We start from the raw sequence: 14,329 nt of genomic DNA on the forward strand, positions 1-14,329 counted from the left end.
AATGCTAGTATGTATTTGAAACTCGTTGGACTAAATACTGTTATAACTCAGACATGGGCCATTCAACAAACCTAGTGTTTATCAAGTGAAGTGTGAAGCAAAGCATAGAGACTAACCTTTAGCAGTGACCCAATTATTCCGCAGCTATGTCTCTGTTGATGCACCTTTACATTTTAAACGTAATACGATGCAGTCGTTCACTTGACGCACCCGCTTAACCCACCGAGTGGGTATTCATAACAATTGGAAAATAGTTGCACTCTGCCGAGGCCTACTTTTGTTACGTTTAACACACACTGCAAACACCTGCCTGGCGTGCGCACAATGCACGGCTTGTGTAATAGCGTTTTTGACCTAGATTGCAACAGACGTTACCACAAACTGATGAATGAGCTCTGTTAGCATACAGAGTTCGTTGTACGCTCCAATGTTTACACTTATAAATATTAGTCTTGTTTACCACATTTATTTAAATAGATTGTAACTGAGAATATGATAATATTAAACACGTTTAGGTAAGTTTAATATTATAGGTTTAATATACTGCAACATTTAACTGCAATAACATACAAGTATACACATATATATTAAACTAACCTGATTTTAGGTGATTTCACCTGTCAACTTGTCTGTGCAGGAAATGTACACTCAGTGTACACACTCAGTGTGTATGTGTATATGAAAATGGCTTGATTTCATTTCTACTTTCTCTCCTTGTTTAATCAAATAAAAGGTTAGCAAATAAAATTTAATGGTATAAACAACATGTAAGCTAAACATGTCTTAATTTACTGACTGTATGACGACAGACTTTTGCACTTTCTTTGAACATTTCACATTTTGATACTAACATCCCCTTCCACTCCCTCTGTGTTGTCTGTAGATTTAGTATTTAGTCACTTCCTTGGTTTGTAAATACACTTTGTAAGTATTGTATTTTCAACTTGGGATTTGTCGTATGCCTAGCATTATATTCAAGTATATGTACACCCTGTCGTGTGTGCACTTGTGATGCGTTTCTTTCTTTTGAACGCCATGATATAACGGGAATACTGTTTAAACTGGCCTTAAACCTGCCTTACACTAAACTCACTCACTCTTTTTTGTGTGTGAGTATATTATTACACTTTGCCGTCACACGTGCTATTTTGGGAGGGATTGCCTTTCAGCTTAGTTTGTGTATTAGTTGTCTGAACTAGACATTCCACTTGTTTGTCTTTGTTTGCCCTAGTAGTTGGTACAGGTACTCTGTCATTTACTTGAACTCGCATTATCCACTCCACTACACACGTGTATAGTAGATATTTTCTATTTTGCGTTCTCATAGCTGTATTTCTGCACGATTGCAACATGCGTCATGTTGCTTATTTCATGCTTCGGTGCATGTGTCCTTAGTCATACCCATATAGTTACATGCCAGTGTGACCCTCTATATCACTTGGTACTTCCTACACACTCACCACACGATTAGTGTTTCACTCATTTGACTTCCTGGTACCCTTCGATATTCCCTCTTTACCTCGTTGGCACATGGTCTGCTTTTTGAGCAGTTGTGTTTGTTTTCTTTGCCTACTTCTGCTGCATTCCTTGACCATGGAGTTCAAGGATGAGGAGCTGGAAGGCATGGCCACACTTTTTAAGAAGTTGGGTATGCAACCGAGCGCTGACACGCCGGAGGATTTTAAAGCCTGGATCAAGGACATGAATTCTCGCCAAGGCCCTCTTACTGGGGAATATGAAGAGACAACTGGACATCCTACTCAACCACAGACACAGGATGTTAAGCCTGTAGCTGTAGCATACCATCAGTTCCCTAAGCTGCCATTGTTTAGTGGAGATTTTCAGGGCAAGGATGTCTCATTTGACCTTTGGACTTACGAAGTGGATTGTCTCTTGAAGTCAACAATCTATACACCAGATGTCATTGATCAGGCCATCAGGCATTCCTTGAAGGGAGAGGCAGCCAGAGTAGCAATGAGGTTAGGATCCAAGGCTTCAATACAGGATTTACTGAACAAACTCTACAGTATTTATGGAACTGTTCAGCGCAGAGAAGCTCTCTTGGCTCAGTTTTATAGCGCTTCCCAGGGTGAAGTTGAAGATGTTGCTACATGGGGATGCCATTTGGAACACTTGCTTTCCAAAGTCACGGATCACCACGCTATTCCTTTTCAAGAACAGGATGACATGTTGAGGAATATGTTGTGGAGTGGTCTTAGGCCATCATTGAACAATGTGTCCGGCCATAAGTTTGATTCTGTCTCCTCTTTTGATGGACTCAGGATATCCCTGAGGGAGATCGAGTATGACATGAAGCAAGGAAGAGATCCAACACCATCACCTAGGAATATGACTGCTACTGCCAAGATGGCCTCCGATTCAGATACAGTGACGAGGAAAGATATTGATAGTCTGACTTCTGCTATCCAACATTTGCAAAGTCAGGTTACAGATCTGACGACCAAGCAACAGGGGACAGCCTATGCCTATCAGCACCAGGCTATAACCCCCAGTCAACAGAGGGGCAGACGCCGAGGCAATCTGCCATTTACCTCTCAGGAAGTGATTGCACCACCCCAAGGAGCTACCCCATATGGACCCTTCTCACCCCACGGCTTGGATCAAGGACCAGATGATAGAGTATACTCACCACAAGGTATTGGAGCTACCGCAAACCCTTACTACAGAGGTACAAGAGTAAACCATAGAGGACAGGGACCTACACTTCATACATCTGGTGTTCAGATAGGTGCACAGAGGAACCCGTATACACCACCACCTGAGAAGGATTATCCTTATTCTACTAGGTCTCAGGAAGTTACATGCTTCAGATGTGGTTACCCAGGACACATTGCCATTGGATGTCGAGTTCGTCTGGACCATCTTCGTCGCCCTTTAAACTGGCAAGGGTCTATGGGCAGGGGTCACCACTAGACTTACTTCAGAACCCCAACAGAGTACCTGAAGGATTAGTTGGTCAAGCAAATGAAGATAACATCATGCTTGATGGTAAGCCAGTTCGAGCTTTACTTGACACAGGAGCCACAGTGTCCATCATATCTGAGTCCTTTTATGAGGAACAGTTACAGCACCTTGAACTGGAGCCACTCGGTAATATTTTGGACATTGAGTGTGCAGGTGGCGAGACTTTACCATATAAGGGGTTTATTAAAGTGGATGTATCCATCACTGGAGGAGGTGTTGATGTGGATGCTGTTCCATGTTTATTCCTTATAGTACCAAGTACCAGATACAGTGCCCGTGTACCGGTACTTCTAGGAACTAACATCTTGAACTGCTTATTGGACAATTGCCGGAACCAGCATGGAACTAGGTTTCTACAGAAGGCCCCATGTTTAACCTACAGGACCATTGTGCTTGGAGAGAAGGAACTGGAACGAAACAAGTGGCGACTTGGACTTGTGAGAAGCGCTGAAGACAGGAATGTCATGATCCCAGCAAATGGTAGAGTTGTAGTGAAGGGTCAAGTAACCAAGGGATTGAGGACATCTAGACTTTGTGCTCTTCTACAACCAACCCCACAGGCATCCATTCCTTCTGATGTCGACATAGCTCCAACAGTCATCACTTATGACAAGGACAGCCCAGGTGACATCGAAGTGCATGTTTTCAACATCACCACCCGTACCATAGTTATACCTCCCAGATCCTTACTCTGTGAACTTCAACCAGTGACTCTGCAGGATGCACCATGTGGTCGACCTATAGATGAGAAGACTCTATTGGAACAAGTGGAAATAGAGAAAGAGAGTTTGACTTCTCAGGAGATAGAACAAGGCCTTGATGTTATCTTGAAGTTCAAGGACATCTTTTCCAAGAATGAAGAGGATCTTGGGCACTCATCAGCTGTTCAACACCGGATTGATTTGACAGATGACCATCCTTTTAAGTAAAGACATCGTCGAATACCACCAGCCATGTTTGATGAGGTCCGAAGTCACTTACAACAACTTTTGTCTGCAGGAGTCATCCGAAGTTCACACAGCCCTTGGGCATCCAATGTTGTCTTAGCTAGGAAGAAGAATGGAGCTTTAAGGATGTGTATATTTTTTAGACAGCTTAACAACCGCACCATCAAAGATTCTTATGCTTTACCACGTATCGAGGAGCTGTTAGACTGTTTAGGAGGCATGACCTATTTCTCTGTTTTGGATATCAAGAGCGGGTACCATCAGGTTGAGATAGAGGAGAGCCATAAGGAAAGAACTGCCTTTACTGTTGGACCATTGGGTTTCTTTGAATATAACAGGATGCCATTTGGTCTTTCCAATGCCCCAGCGACTTACCAGCGACTTATGGAGCAGTGTCTCGAGGGACTCCATCTGAAGATCTGCCTCATCTACCTCGATGACCTTATAATCTTTTCCAAGACTTATGAGGAACATGTTCAACGTCTAGAGATGGTTTTCAGAAGACTCCAGGAATGTGGACTGAAGCTCGCGCCAAAGAAGTGTAAATTCTTCAAGCGCCGGGTGAGATATGTTGGCTATATAGTTTCTGCTAATGGCATCGAGGCAGACCCAGAAAAGGTTGACAAGATAAAGAACTGGCCTACACCATCAACTCCTGAAGAAGTTAGGAAGTTTCTCGGATTTGCTGGTTATTACCGGAAATTCGTGAAAGACTTTTCTAGCATTGCAAGACCTTTGTCTGAACTGATGCCAAAGTGTGCCAAGAAATCCAGGAAACAAGCCACAAAGACTATGATATGGAAGTGGGGTCAGGACCAAGAAAGAGCCTTTGAGGAGATCAAGACATGCCTTTCATCCCCTCCCGTTTTAGGGTATGCTGACTACACAAAGCCCTTCGAGCTCCATACAGATGCCAGCACTCAGGGTTTGGGAGCAGTACTGTATCAGCATCAAGATGGCCACCCACGAGTCATAGCATATGCAAGTAGGGGATTGAAACCTTCTGAAAGAAACTACTCTGCACATAAACTGGAGTTTCTGTGTTTAAAGTGGTCAATTTCAGAAAAGTTTCATGACTATTTGTATGGTCATGACTTTGTGGTGATGACTGACAACAATCCCTTGACGTACGTTCTGACCACAGCTCGATTGGATGCTACTGGACACCGTTGGTTAGCTTCTCTAGCCAACTACAACTTTACCATCCAGTACAGATCAGGAAAATCCAACATAGATGCTGATGCCCTGTCCAGATTGCCTCAAAGAGAACATCAAGTACAAATGGAAGAGGTCAACAAGGACTCAATAAGAGCAATCTGTGAAGTTTTACAAGTGTCAAGTCTTGTTGAAAGTTTGATTCTATCCACCCCTGACATAGATGAGCAAGAAGAGATAACTGAAGACAAATGCGAGTTTAATGCCAGGGATTGGAGACGAACTCAATCAATCAGCAGATTTTATTGGCCTGGGATGACCAAGGATGTAGAGACTCATGTTCAACGATGTGTGCCATGTCTGCGTCGTAAAACACCAACAGGAAGAGCTCCACTGGTCAGTATAGAAACCTCACAGCCTCTAGAACTGGTCTGCATGGACTTTCTCACCCTGGAGCCATCAAAGGGAGGACAACAACATGTTCTAGTTGTGACTGACCACTTCACCCGCTATGCCCAGGCCTACGCTACCAAGAACATGACGGCCAAGACAACTGCTGAAGTCTTCTTCAACAATTTCATTCTACATTATGGGATACCTAAGCGTATTCACTCGGATCAAGGAGCAAACTTCACTGGGAATCTCATGCGAGAGTTATGTCAGCTTCTGAAAATCAACAAATCCCGGACCACACCATATCATCCAATGGGGAATGGAATGTGTGAACGTTTTAACAGGACTCTCTGCAACATGCTTGGTACTCTTGATCCAGATAGCAAGAAGAACTGGAAAGCCTTTGTTGGACCATTAGTACACGCATATAACAGTACTCGCCATGAATCAACAGGCTTTGCACCATTCTTCTTGATGTATGGACGTCATCCACGTCTCCCAGTGGATATAGCTTTTGGACTTGACATGGATTCAGCCAAGTCAACATCAATGACCTGTTACATCAAAGACTTGAAAGATCGTCTCAGCCAAGCTTATGACATAGCATCGTCTGCAGCTAAGAAAGCCCAGTCCAGGAACAAGAGTTTCTACAACCAGAAGGCAAGAGCAGCTGTCAATGAGAAGGGAGACAGAGTACTTGTAAAGGTGGTTGCCTTTGACGGCCGGCACAAGTTAGCCGACAGATGGGAAGAAGATATTTATGTCATCTTGGACCAACCAAATCCATCCATACCAGTATTTGTCGTTGGTAAGGAGAATGGACACGGACGGACAAGAACCTTGCACAGGAATTTACTGCTTCCTATCGGCTCTCTTCCCCAAACAGCACCTAAACCAAGACGAATCAAGTCTCCACAACCACAACCTAAAGTTCGACCAAGGACGTGTGTAAACCAGACACCCAGAGAAGACACCACAGGCATCTCACATGATGAAGATGAACTGGAAGATGGAGAAGATATGGTGTTAGTCACCACTCATCATTCGGACTCTGCAGGGTCAGCTCTTTATCCAGCTGACAGGCCACCTGAAGACAAGCCGAACGAAGATGTTGAGAGTGAGGAGTAGAACACTGAAGTTGATGGAAGGGATGAGACTGCAGATGTTGAACAACAGGAACAGCCTTCAGAAGAACCTCCAGTTCCACCTGTGGATGTCCCACCAGACAGAGAACTTGCTGCTGCTGCACCGATTCCAACGGTACCACCGAATCCTCAACCAAGGAGGTCTGTTCGAGAGCGGAGACCCCCAAAATGGATGAGCGGTGGTGAGTTTGCTCTTTCAGCAGTTACTCAACCAGACTGGTTATCTCGAGCAAACTATCTCAGTTCTCTCATAGAGGAAGGATTGCTTGAGGGCCAGCCAAAACGTCTCTCTGATGCTCTACTGGATCTGGTCACAGGAAAGAATAAATGACGAGGACGTCATTTCACCGAGGGGGGAAGTGTGTGACAGATACAACATTGTACATATTTATTTTATTCACCTTCAGTATCTGCTTTTAAGTGTTCAACTTTAAACATAAATCATTAGTTAAGATAGATTAAATGTAGTTAATATGTCCTTCATGTTGTAAGCCTTAACAAACCCAAGCCATGACGTGCTCAACTGATTGGCCAAGCTAACCCTCAAAGTTGACCCTTTGTCTCACTGCATGTTCTCAGTCTGCACACATTTCCTGCACAGACAAGTTGACAGGTGAAATCACCTAAAATCAGGTTAGTTTAATATATATGTGTATACTTGTATGTTATTGCAGTTAAATGTTGCAGTATATTAAACCTATAATATTAAACTTACGTAAACGTGTTTAATATTATCATATTCTCAGTTACAATCTATTTAAATAAATGTGGTAAACAAGACTTATAAATGTAAGCTTTGGTTATTATTAATATATCACTTTTCTGTTTCTTTATTCTTGTATGTATGAGGAAGAATGTATGTGTTGTTTTATGGAATAGGCTATGTTTTAAATCTTTTTGTGATCAGTTATGTATAATAGACAGTCTGTACTATACGGGATCCGGAGAAATATTTTAACGTGTATGTAAATAGTTGTATTAGTCATTGTTATAAAAGTATATGTTTTATTCAGATATCCGGAATTATAAGTTGCGGCGGTAGTCGGGAAGACACCCCAGTCTCACCCACAGGGTAGGCACATAATAACTTGTATAGTCAGTTTCTATATTTGTGTAACACATAACTGTATCACACCCGTAAAGACATGTATATGTATGTATTTGGAAAGAGATTTATAATCTCTTTACACCTAGTTAATATATAAATAATTATTCTATTTGGTTCTTACATCAGTTAGCAGATCATTGTACAGTGTAACAACTAATATATGAAGAAGATGTGTTTGTAATGTAAAATGGTTTGTAATACTGTGATGTCGATGATTGCATTATGTATATTGTTAATATTACTTACCATTCCTTTTAATATGTTTCAGGGTGTATATCCTAGTTAGATATAAATGACAAATCCATTGGCCGAATAAACGTCTCTCACCCGTAGCGTGTGTTTGCTTATCGCTCATTCACTGCCCTGCTACACCAATATGGTGCATACAAACCTGGATACATAAACAGGGCGAAGGAAATGTCAACAATGTTCTCAGTTTAGATCACAACAAGACTGTCACCAGGCAAAGCCCCCGTGTACACCTGAAAGAAGAAGGACCAGAAGGTGGTGCTGTCCTTCAAGATTCAGGATCTAAGACATATTACAAGGAAGAGAATGATCCGGATAGGAGAGTGGCGTTTATGCTTGAGACACTAAGGTTGAATATAAAGGGGTATAACTACTATGTAATTATGGTGACAACGAGAGGTATTATTGAGGAATGAGTGAGTGAATATGGTTGTATGCCGTTTCTATCACTATTCCAGCAAAATCACGGCGGGGCACACAAGAAATGGATTGTTGAAGGAACGAAGTTGTCACGCCAACGTCACGTCTTGTCACAAGAGTGATCCAAAGAAGAATCGTGGAGCTAAGGGAGTACACAACCTCGAAGACATATGAGAGTCAGTAATCGTCAATGATTAGGAACTGGATTGTATTTTTATATTCTGGAATGGCCGAGAGAGGTGTTTGTGCGGGATACACTGATGCTAAACTAGAGGAAGTACGACAATTCTACCATCAAGGTGAAACCAAGTGGGAAATTTGACCGAATTGGTTTATTCAGAGAGAAAGAGACGAGACAGAGCTGAAAGAATTGAACATCCGCTGAACAAGGGAAGATGTAGGATCATTATGTGTTTAAGTGATACCGATGTTCTCAGGTTACAGGCTTTCAAAGTCAAATAATGTTACAAAACCAAACACATATATTTAGCATCTGTATGTGCTTTGAAATTCATATAGTGGTTGTAAGTGTGATAAAAGGTGATCAATTGCAAAATAGGGTGTTTGAAGCACTGCAGTAAATATACTTATTAATTATGATTTGGTTCAGTTTTACACATTGAAAGCATCATATATTCATTGAGTCACTGTTCATGCAATGACCCCAACATGCGAACCTATTATCTAATCAAGTTTGCACAGCTGCTTCCTAAAGAGGTCAACACTATAAACAAAAGCACTGCTAAGATGTGGGAAAGGGAACCGTGTGATCAGCTACCCTCGACTCCGACCTGAACATTCCTTGTCACCTTTATGCCGGGTGTCAGGCAGGGTAACAAAAAGTACCATCTTTTAACGCCTTTTTGCATTACGAACCCCAGACCTTACGCTCCCCCGGCAGGCGCTCTATCACATGAGCGGTCCATCCCACATAAAATGGCAATTTTCATAATCAACTCATTGAACTCTTTCACTCAGTCATTGAACAAGGGCAGGCTTATTTGGAACTGATATCTGTCTCTTCACGATTATCAAAGGCACAATGCGTGTGTGAGTGAGAGAGATTGGTTAAACGTTGCTTGAAAAGGTTAATTCAGTAATTTCACAATGTGTCAGCTTAATGAGGGAGGAAAGATCAAGCGTCACATGCAATGACTAGCAGTCAGAGGGGAGTGTGGCCTCACACAACTTTGGCATTATTCACAGTCATATCGTAGTGAAGGACGCCATCATACTGCTTAACACACAGCCCATGTTGGGAATTGAACAGGGGTGTTTGGCTTTGCCAATGCAAAAATGGTTGGGGCGTTGTAACCCTATAACCCTATGTCTTTTCCAGGCTAAACAAGCATGAAATACTCACATCCCCCTCCAATATGACATGTCGGGTGTGTGCAATGCATTAGCTCTTGTGAACTATGTTCACTGGGCCTTTTTGTAAAGAAATATACGTTTTTCAAGATCTGCTCCGGAAACGTGGACTACCACCATTTTCAGTCCAAATCAAAGTCGTTGCCATGGAAACTCAAAAAATAACTTTTTTAAAAATCCCAAACTATTAAAAGGCACCAGTTCACCACTAGATCTATCTATGTGCCAAGTTTGGTGAAGAAATATGGTACGGTTTTCAAGATCTGCGCCGGAAACGAAATGTGACGGACGGACGGCACCCATTCCTATATCCCCCTTCCACTTCGTGGAGGGGGATAATAACCCAACTCATTGAACTCTTTCACTCAGTCATTGAACAAGGGCAGGCTTATTTGGAACTGATATCTGTCTCTTCACGATTATCAAAGGCACAATGTGAGTGAGAGAGATTGGTTAAACGTTACTTGAAAAGGTTAATTAAGTTATTTCACAATGTGTCAGCTTAATGAGGGAGGAAAGATCAAGCGTTACATGCAATGACGAGCTGTCAGAGGGGAGTGTGGCCTAACATCAGTTTGGCATTATTCACAGTCATATCGTAGTGAAGGACGCCATCATACTGCTTAACACACAGCACATGTCGGGAATTGAACAGGGGTGTTTGGCTTTGCCAATGCAAAATTGTTTTGGCGTTGTTACCCTATAATCTGCATGTCTTTTCCAGGCTAAATAACCGCCCAATGTCTCTGTTACAACATGCTTAAATCAACTCGACATTGCCATGAACTGGGTAACGCGATAAAGAAGGTCATATTTGTTTACGTATGTTGCCTCTATACTCATTGTGCTAGATGTTGTGATTATTATCGTTCGGTATTTTGCACAATGTCACGCGAGATCGACAAAGTGATTCACCTCGGTGTATCAGGCTCAAATTAATCCCTTTTAAAATCACCCTTGAGTGAGTTAAGCCCATGCTCCAGTCACTTAAGAGTACTTTCTGCCAAGGCTCATGTCACCCCTTTCTACTGGACCCAAAACACTTACTCAAGACTCAGATCATTCCACGTTGGGCTTAAGTCAATCACCTACTTTTTTTACAGTATTTTAATTCTGCTCAGTTTCGGCATGCAGTTACACGATTTCAGATATTCATGACCTTCTTCAAAAAATATTATTTGAACTAATACCAAATAACCACACATTACATATGTTATGTAACACGAAATGTTATCAATCAATATCCATGTTCTAAAGAACCATGGTTGAAGAAATACGTCAATACTACCGAATAACCATTCTCGAATTTACCAATGCAAAAACAGTCAGCAATTCTTAGAATTTATTTCTACAAGCAGGCGGCTTGTCAGTACTCCATGTGTGAAATATATGTTTATGTAGAACGCATTAAAAACGAGTATTGATATCTGGAACTTGGGATACCAATTAGGCACACAAAGTTGTTTCATTTCAAAGGTTTGCCTGTGTTTGTTTGAAGGGAAAGACACCATGCATACCATTAAAAAATGGGGGGTACTCGGGAATAACGTTATACTTCCAAAATTGTAAGTGATATTATTTGCTTGTAATAGCAGCATGACAATAATGAACGAATTAGGAACACATTACACACGGCAGAAAAGTATGACGGTATCTTGAAAGACGATAGGTAAAAGATGGACAGGTTGACGTTTTTGGGGGATCAGTTGTGCGCAATACTGCAAAGATTCATTCACTTGATGGCGCATACTGGGTATAGCTGGGACAAACATACGTCATTTTGTAGATTTTGTGCTGTTCGAGGTGAACATTGAGTATTCGTGCACGTCGAGTATGGGTGTTGTCGTCCTGAAAAACAAAACGTCGATACACACCGTGTAAACAAAGGGTGTCAGTATGTTGACCCTAATGGCCAGTGGCCCTTCCTTGTACAATGTTGAGTGGGGTTATGCAACCCCAGTCGTAGTGATGCAACCCCACACCATAAGTGTTGCTTGACGTCCCTTTCGATCATTTACAGACCGCCATCATATAGCTGGAATAATGCTGAGTGCGGCGATAAACAACAATCAATTAATCCTTCACAGCTTTAAGGCTCCAGTCAGGTCAGTCTCTATTCCCTTAATGATGAGTTCTAGACAGCTAACGGCTCTCTTTATTAAGCAGGATTATAAGAAAATATAAATGCGTGATCAAGCGGGACCTGACGCTGCAAACAAACAAGTCCAACTCTTGTAGGTGAGGTGAAATGGGGTTCAACGTCGCGTCCAAGATTATTGCGCTTATATAGCGACGTGCATGTACGTGTGTGTGTTTGTGTGGCTGCTTGTACTAGTCCGACTGATGCCGATTTATAGCGCTAGCTCACTGAGATACAATGCTGCAGTTTAACATGAATACCCCACTCAGACACAGACTACTGACTCCGAGCCGACCAGTCCTTGTTTTAGCCCCTTAATGCCGAGCGCCAGACAGGGTAACAACAAGTACCATCTTTTAACGTCTTTTGGTATGACGCGGCCGAGGATCGAACCCCGGACCTTCCGCTCTACCACTAGACCACGGAGGTGTCTCCAACTCTTGTAAACCAACGATCAATGACTACATAACATACATAGGATTATGCCAAACAGATGTAATGAGTGTTGAAAATCGAACCGGGTCTGCAGGCCGGGGAACGAACGTTTTAATTACCAGGCCATTCTAACGACCCAAAAAGATACAGGATGTCTTAAGGTGTAACTGATTTGCTCAACGCAACTGACGCAAATTTCATGATTATATTTTGAAGATAACGCCCTGAATCCCTAGTTCCTATTCCACCCACATCATGTTATTGATGAAATGTTAACCACATGTGGTGTTTAAACTACTGTCAGACAACAAGAACGTGTTCAATAACAATAACACATAGAAGACCTCTAAATTCAAAACAAGTGAAATGTCGTTCCTGTTCCATTCGCTGTTGTTTTCTATAGAAAATTAGACAAACAAACTTGTTTTGAAATCATATCATAATTAATATTATTTAGTAGACTTTTCAACAGTGCACTCTGTCAAACAAGTGTACCTATCATGTCTTTGTAAGGTAATGGTATCGGTGACATTGATGTATATGACCAAGCAACTAATTGCCTGGATCCTCCTTGAATGTCAACTCAATTTAGCTGTGGCAGTCACGCTCTCTATCCTTTTGGAGACACATCAACAGCCTCTTGTGCTTCCTGTGGCGTGTCAACGCCTTCTTTTCTTTGCGAGTGTTTCCCAAAGATTCCCACCATTGCACCAAAGAATGACGCAAGCAGCAGAATAATTCCTACAAAACCCAATACAAATTTGTATGCATATAATCAAAAGGAAAAATGATTGGTACAACATCAACTTATTATTGTTTTCTTGGAGGTTTTGACATGCTATCAACTAATCATAAGTTTTTAGTTGGCAGTTTAAGGACGTGATTTGTTTGAAAAAGCATTGTATATATTGTGTGGACCCTTGCAGATCCGGGGTAGAATAGGTTGTCAGCAACCCGATTATTTACAGACTGCCGTCATATAGCTGGAGTATTGCTAAGTGAAGCGTTAAACAATAAACAAACAAACAAATTATATTGTGTGAATAACAAATAATAAGGTTAAGATATTGAATACCAACTGTCAAAGAACAGATCAACTCTAAGTTATGATAAATTGTTTGTAATTATCTTTGTGCATGTAGTCAGAGATCAGGCGTATTTACACGTACCCCCAACCCCTAGAAACACACAAAAACAGCTACTATGGATTTGTTTATATTTCTTAAGACTATATGCTTCTAAAATTAAAGAATGATTGGGTTTCTACTTGTTTGCTTCACACTGAAAACGATTCTTCGAGGTTAATCAATTGGCATAATTTAGTTTTGCTCAGATAAAGCATATCAGATAACTTGATCAAACACTGGATATACTGCTGTTGCAGTTTCTGTATAAACTAGACATATACTGGAAGAAACAGCAACATTCCCACGTACACGAAGGAACAAGGGAAGACTGACATTTCGAAATTATCCTAAATTACTTTTACAAAATTTACAAACCTATCCAAACTGACACACAACTTTCAAGCATGTCGAGGATCAGAAAATATCATCTCACCAAGCTTTCGAAATAAGGTATTTTTGAATCACTTACATGTAGTTCCAAGAGGGGACATTTTAGATTTTTTGGGAAAGAATGCTATTTCTTTCAATGTTATGCCTGACTTAATAATATCACCTGCAAATACGAATGTGAAGTCATAACGTTTCGTCACTGAATAAATGAAACCTGAAATACAGAAAAACATATTTCAAAGTAAATGGCAATCGATATTTGAACATTCTTATACTTACTTCTCAGTCTACTGCAGCTTGTCAATTTAGATGAATATGTTAATGAAAGACTATCTTCAAGAATCTCAGGAAAAAAAAACATAACAGCCATTTCCCTACCTTGACTTTCGAATCAGAACCCGCCATGATATTGCTGGAATATTGCGAAAAGCGGCGTAAAACCATACTCACTCCACTCCACTCGA

The 14,329-nt window shown here is 41.3% G+C and overlaps 1 protein-coding gene across 3 annotated transcripts in view; it reads right to left on the reverse strand.

The window, feature by feature from the left end:
- The window catches only part of LOC124150726 (monocarboxylate transporter 12-B-like), a 35,022-nt gene that overhangs the window by 9,637 nt on the left and 11,056 nt on the right, over positions 1-14,329 (reverse strand). Inside the window, exons 5-6 of one of the 3 annotated variants that reach the window (XM_046522748.2) lie at positions 14,029-14,079; positions 12,238-13,089 (exon numbers count right to left, since the gene is read on the reverse strand). In XM_046522748.2, the coding sequence (XP_046378704.2) occupies positions 12,959-13,089; positions 14,029-14,079 (182 nt within the window). In that variant the 3' untranslated portion in view covers positions 12,238-12,958. Of the gene's footprint in view, positions 1-116; positions 354-12,237; positions 13,090-14,028; positions 14,080-14,329 lie in introns of those variants that run through there. The other 2 variants (XM_048390255.1, XM_046522749.2) reach the window with 2 other exon arrangements.

The sequence above is a fragment of the Haliotis rufescens genome, unplaced genomic scaffold (genome assembly GCF_023055435.1).
Source record: "Haliotis rufescens isolate VD_foot unplaced genomic scaffold, xgHalRufe1.0.p SCAF_89, whole genome shotgun sequence".
NCBI classification, from domain to species: Eukaryota; Metazoa; Mollusca; class Gastropoda; order Lepetellida; family Haliotidae; genus Haliotis; species Haliotis rufescens.